Source organism: Trachymyrmex septentrionalis, unplaced genomic scaffold (assembly GCF_001594115.1).
Source record: "Trachymyrmex septentrionalis isolate Tsep2-gDNA-1 unplaced genomic scaffold, Tsep1.0 scaffold22, whole genome shotgun sequence".
NCBI classification, from domain to species: Eukaryota; Metazoa; Arthropoda; class Insecta; order Hymenoptera; family Formicidae; genus Trachymyrmex; species Trachymyrmex septentrionalis.
In genome coordinates, this window is record NW_017305375.1 from 5609558 (window position 1) to 5616225 (window position 6668).

Below are 6668 nucleotides of genomic sequence, written 5' to 3' on the forward strand. Positions count from 1 at the left end.
CAACCAAAAACTACTGCGTAGAATCAATCGAACTTTTTTCACAAGCAAGCCTTGCTATATCAGCTGTCAAAATATATAATGATTATGCGGCTTAAGTGTGAAGTTGGCTGTGAAAAAATACAATAAGTCCTCCGTTGGGAAAAAACGAAATTACTTTCCGAACAACCTAATATATGTATATATAAAGTTTTTAGTAAATATTTTAAAATTAGATTTAATAAAAAAGATTATTTCTTAGAAACACAATAAAACTTGTAATCATTTTATTTGCATTTAATTACAAAAAACTTCAATGAACTTTATGCAGCATGATGGTACTTAAGAACTAAATTAATCTACACTTAACACACACAGGTGCATGTATAAGCATATAAATATAATTGCATAGAATTAATCGATGTTTGCTTATACGTTTCTGCCTTATCATCAGACGTAAGTCGACTTTTAGATTGTTAGAAATGGTAACAATGCCACTCGCCAACATTAAAGAGACGCATTAAAGATGTCAGACATAATGTAATATTTACGTAAATAATTTTTTTACTAATCGTCTGATAACAAAAAGGACGAGGCACTTATAAAAATTAAACGAAAAAGGCATAGCCTTTAGTTAGTATTTAGTAAGTAGTATAATTATTTCTATTTTGTCAATGTGAATATGCGTAAGTGTTCATGCTATTAGAAAATTTATTTCGTGTATATTATAAAGATCACTTATCAAATTAATATAAAGAAGAAACAGAAAAATAATAAAAAAAGAGAAAATAATATAATATATATAGTATAATATATTATGTAAAGAATACGTTAAAAACGTAATCTTTAATGCCTTTGATAACGCCTTTTTTTTTGCTGGATATTCGTATCTTTTGAGAAAAAAAGAGGTTTTTGCAAATCGATTGCTTAAAAACTATTATTCTATATTTAAATCAAATTTTAATGAAAACCTTTAAAACTTACTCGGCAAAATCCAAAATTAACGCAGTAGCTTTCTTTAAAGATCATTTTTTAATTTATTAGAAAATTTTGCATGAATCGACAGTTTTTGATTTTTTGAAAATGACAGTTTAGAAGTCATCAAAGTTGTGCTTGCAACTGTGACAGATAGACGAATTAATTATTTTGCATCTCAAAGCACTTACTAAAACGCATATACTAATTTGAGTCAAAATCCTGCCGAGGAGTCGACGTCGTGGTGCCATCTCTTGGAGGAAATACTTAGCAAACGCATTATACCTTGAAGACACATTCATGGATAAGCATCTGCGATATTGATTGCTGAAGAATATTACTGCGCATTATTTACTCTTTTAATAAGCGTAGTATGAGTCTTTTAGACTTGATAATATTCTTTTGCTCACATAATTTATTGTTTCTCAGTATAGGAATCAAAGGAAGAAGTAAATTTAAACTTCTTAAATTTAATTCACTTCCTAAAAAAGAAGAAACTTTTAAGAAAGTATATTATACATTTCACTTTATAAACTTTTAATCAAAGTTCAAATTTACACCGTCATGTTTAGATGTCGAAAAGAAAATTTCGGATTAAAATATATATGCATAAAAGAAATATTTCTTATTCCTTTTTATATCTCAACGGAATTTGTGTATCTAATTTTATGTTATCAGATGAATAATTGCTGAAAATTGTTTGGAAAATTTGTGGCATGCTAAGATCTCACGCTTGGCACATAACAATTGTCAGAGAGCAATTTTATGCTTCGGATGACACTTAGAGTGGCATCTGTTGCGTGCGTTCACCAGGCGTTCATAATGAACAAATCACGCGTTTCGAGTTTCACACTTCCTAGTCACATAATAGCACATTGTTGGATTATACAATGATATGTATAAAGCATGTCGTTGCGAGACATGCTTCTTAAAACCTTTCTGAATTTCTTTAAATTACTGTTTCAAGATCGAAAGAATCGATATTAACAGGTAATGCGTGATAGATACTGCAGAAAAACAGAAAGATAAAAGTGTTGTTCTAGTTTCGGGTTACACAAAATTTTAATTAATTCCAATCTCACATCTACTAACAACTTCCTACAAATATTTTTCTCAGAATCTCACAGATAAAACAGAAGGTCTATTAATAATAATTAAATATTCTTTTTGCAAATTATTATTTACTATTTACTATTTACAACTAATTTTGAAACGGATACACACAAACTCGTAAAATAATTTCGACATTCTTTGTAGCAACTCTAAATAAGTGTTTTAAGTAAAACTGATATATTCTATCTGGTTTATCTCTCTTGATCATATATTTTTACCGTAATTATAATTTTTGTATTGCTTTTTTCCTTTGCATTATTCCTTTCACGTTCTTTTTACATGCATTTTCCTTTTCTTCCTTTTCCTCTGCATTCTCGATATGTTACTTCATCATGGTAGGTTCTTACTGTATTTTTTTATAATACTCCTTATCATTGGCATGCAGTATGCCCAGAACAAAATTGAACTACTATTTAAATTCACCACCGTCGTAAATGTCTCGACAGCGAAGATGCGTTACGTGCAATCGTGCATCATGCATGCGTGCATTCGATTGCGTTTGTCCTTTCACTGTACAATGCTGTAGTCAGGCAAAGCACACGGCCTGGTCTCTCGCTGCACTTGCCGGCCATTGCCGGCCACTTTCACGTGCGATTGCGAACTCGGTCTCGCCGAAGTAAGCCGCGCAGGAAGGACTCATTGCTGTGTGGCACGCCGTAAGTTCCTACGTCGAGAACTACACTCGAGCTTGAAGAAAAAAAAAAAAGAAAAAGAAGAAAGAAATTCCGGATGCACTCGTTATGTATAGTGCGGAGTGACCTAAAACTCGTATTTCGAATAGTCGCGATTGGTTTCAAATTTCCTCTCTCAAAAAATTGTAAATTTTTGAAAGATTTTTTTGAGAGGTTCAAATTTGATTTGTTTATAAATAATAAACAAAAATGATAAGAATAGAGAGAATTATTCTTATATGCATACGCGGAAAGGATTGTTTTATTGAAGTATCTATAAAAATGTGATTAAATATAGATCTAAAAATAATTTTATTGGACCATCAAAATAATTATAGGTCTGTTTTTTATTGATTTTCTGAACTGGCATACACAGTGTAATAAGTTGAAGTGAAACAAATATACGTTTGTTTCACTTCAACTTATTGCACCGGTTCAGAGTGCAGCAATAAAAAAACTTATGTAGGAAGTTCAGACGGATTGCTAGAACGTCAAGTTCAATAGCAAAGATTTTTACACACTGAGAAAAAAAAAGTTAACTTGACTAAAATGCGTTTAGTTCATAATGATTATTTAGTTCAAATTTATATATTTAGATCTTTATTTTTTTGCAATTTATATATTAGCAAGATCTTGTAATTTAAAACACGTTATTTGTTTGAATTAATATTTGCTTGATAGTCCGTTATACTTAATTGAATTAATCAACTAATATTTTTTTGTAACAACAACTTTTTTTTTCAGTGCAACATTAATCATTACTATATAATACTTGAAATTTAAAATTTCTATACGCGCGTAATTATTTTGATAATCCAACGAAATTATTTTTAGATCTGTATCTAACTAAATTTTTAGGTACTTGAACAAGATCGTTCTTTGTATGAGACATTAAGATGCGATGACTTTACAAATTCAAATACCTGCATCTTCGGTTGATGTGGAAGGTTGCTCTTCACATCCGCGTTTAACATAAAACGATCATTTGTATTCAAAGCGAATTTGCAAGTTTCTTTCGTATCATTAGTTTTTTTGCGGCAGATTGCAAAATACCGCAGAAATCGTGTGTCACATTGCACAGATTTTGCTCTTATATGCTGGCGCATAAGTCACATAATACAATTGCAATTGCAATATCACACGATTGACAACTCCTGACGATTATGCATGCATAAACAGCGTGAGCTTTCTTAGAAACCAATATTGAAGAAAGTTTCGCTGGACCGTAAAATATGTTCGGCATGAATATACAAGAATTTCGATGTATAATTAACTAATCTTGTGGAACGAAATTCTAAATGCATTAATATTTGTGCAAGCGAATTTTTAGATTTCTACCTATGTTATCTCAAAAGAAATCTGCCAGAGAAAGCCAAATTCAGCTTCGCTGCCACATATTTTGCACGTGAGGACAAAACAGTTCCGATAACCAAATGACTTGGATAATAAGCTCAATTAATTCTCTCCTCTACCAGTACTTATTCATTTTGACAATGAAAGCTAACATTAAAGAAAATAAAGTATGTCAAGCACCTACTATGACGCCATAATTCGAATAATAAAAGCTCAGATAAGAGTTCAAATATGATCAGAACTAAAAAAAAAAGCATGAACTTATTCGTATAAATAGAATGTAAATAAATGGAATTCTACTTTCGTATAAAAATTCCGCAAAAGAAAATCTTATTTACTTCTTAATGTTTTATGTTTAAAAATTAAAATAATATATTCGCAAAATTTGAGAGATCTCTTTCCCAACATTCGAGCCTGTGTTACTTACCTGGGAAGCCCATCGGTCCAGCTGAACATTTTCTTTAACTTCTCCCGTTGCACCTGATCCTCACCCTGAAATCCTTTGTTATCCATTGTCAGCGCTTTAATTCCACTATTGTTTCACTTCGCGAGCGGCCTTGAAGCGGGATGAGGATTTCCGCGAGAACTCACGCGCGAAAGTTTTGCTGCTTGATTCAACAACGACGGTGCATCTTTTGTTTCTACGTTAAAAACACGTCATCCGGCACTTGCGTCGCGCTGAAAGTTAAATAGATTATTTAGAAACAATAAAATCAATAGGCTCTAAAGAAAATTCTAAAAAATAAATAAAATGCCGATTTGGGACATTGTGTGGTTATTAGTGTGTAGCAACGTTGATACGTAATGATTGCGCTATCATTATGTAATTTTGTTAATATATTTTTTTTGTACTGAAGAGGATCTTAACCGTAGGTTGAAACGTTTAATATTCACTTTGAATAAATAATATTAAAATACACATTAATAACCAGTTTTGGCTCACATTGGCATTTTATTTTTTAGATTATTTAGATTTCCTATAAATACAATAATGCATCACGATCAAAAATATATTGAATAATCAAATAAAATCCCATTCTCCTTGTATATTCAAAACAATATTTCTTTTTAAATGAATTTTTTCAGAACTTTATACAAATAATGATTTTTTTTTAGATACATATTTTGTTTCATCTTATCTTAAATATTTTCGGTAATTTAGATAAATTAAGATTGCTGACTTATGTTAACAGAAAATTCTTGTTTATTTTTTAACGTTCTTGTAATATTTTGAATACTAAGTTGCTTCTGAGATATAAGATACAGAAAATATCAATCACATAGTAAGTTTCTTTTAAACCTGACTTAAATAAAAATGTTAACGCTTGAAAATGTCACATTGTAGCAATTCAATTTATTACGTGCAGTTGTTTTGCATCTACGTGTATCTTGCGTGCGGTAATCCATTCTGTGTCTGCATTTGCGTACTATGTTTTGAGATTTACAAATTATATAGAGTCAGCATTGTATACACCTAAATAATATTTGATATTGCGATTGTTTTCTCGGTATTGTGTGTGTGTATAGTAACGCGAATTTCGAAAGAAAATCTTTCCCATTGCGCGGGAATATTATAATTGCTTTAATGAGCGCATGCTCATTCATGACAATAACAGAAAGTGAAACTTTAAACGCAACTTTATCGCGGCCGAGCAAAGTGTGCACGCTCGAGGTCATTAGGAAGAAAGCGTGGTATATAACGAACTGTCGGCCACTGAAATAGAAAATGCGGCCGCGCGTTGTTAGAAATAGCGATCATTTTCTATGACTTGTTAGGATATCTCGAGCGTTACGATGCAGTAGAACACGTATGATGCTGTTCGTCGTCACTCAGCAATTGAAAGTAAAAGGTCGTGAACGCGTTGATACACTTCGTTTATGGATGTTACTTAATCCTATCATTATCATAGCAGGTATTTAATCACTGGAAATCAATAAGAAATTATCATTACGTTATAAAGAATATAAAGGTTAACATTCAATAATTTCCTTTATTGTAAAATCGAAATATTTTTGTTGCTACTTAAAAAAATAATAAAAAATAATTACACATGAAAATTAAATTCTTATTATCATACTTTGATTATAACGTAATAAAATAATTTGAATTAATTTAAATGTAACTGATAATGATTGATAGATCATGATAAATTATCGTTATAACATTGTAACGATTTGTGATGTAATTAAGATGCTGTTACGGGTTTAACTGAACAAAGAAGATTCATTCACAATCTTTTACGACAATATCGCAATGACATTCTTGTAGTAGCAACACAAGTAATAATTCTTTCATCAATAGCACGCAACTACATTTCACGTCAATACTTGTCTTTAACGATTCGAATTTTTGTAGTGATTCATTCGTTATCGTACTATTATTATTATTATTAGCAGTTACATTGATATTCAATTGTTTCTACGTGTTATTGCACTTTAGGGAATCGTACGGGGAAAGACAGACAGAATGAAATAAGAAAAATCTTAGTATATTTATCTCAGTACATTGCAATGCTTCAAATATCAAAAAAGGGAATTTTTAAATAATGTGTTTTCGTGTAAGTAACAGATATTGTATAT

At 30.8% G+C, this 6668-nt stretch overlaps 1 protein-coding gene across 1 annotated transcript in view; it reads right to left on the bottom strand.

The window, feature by feature from the left end:
- LOC108748399 (ABC transporter G family member 23) overlaps positions 1-6668 on the bottom strand; it is a 58181-nt gene that overhangs the window by 48029 nt on the left and 3484 nt on the right. The window contains exon 2 of the mRNA XM_018486548.1: positions 4516-4766. Within this exon, the coding sequence (XP_018342050.1) occupies positions 4516-4601 (86 nt within the window). The 5' untranslated portion in view covers positions 4602-4766. The remainder of the gene's footprint in view (positions 1-4515; positions 4767-6668) is intronic.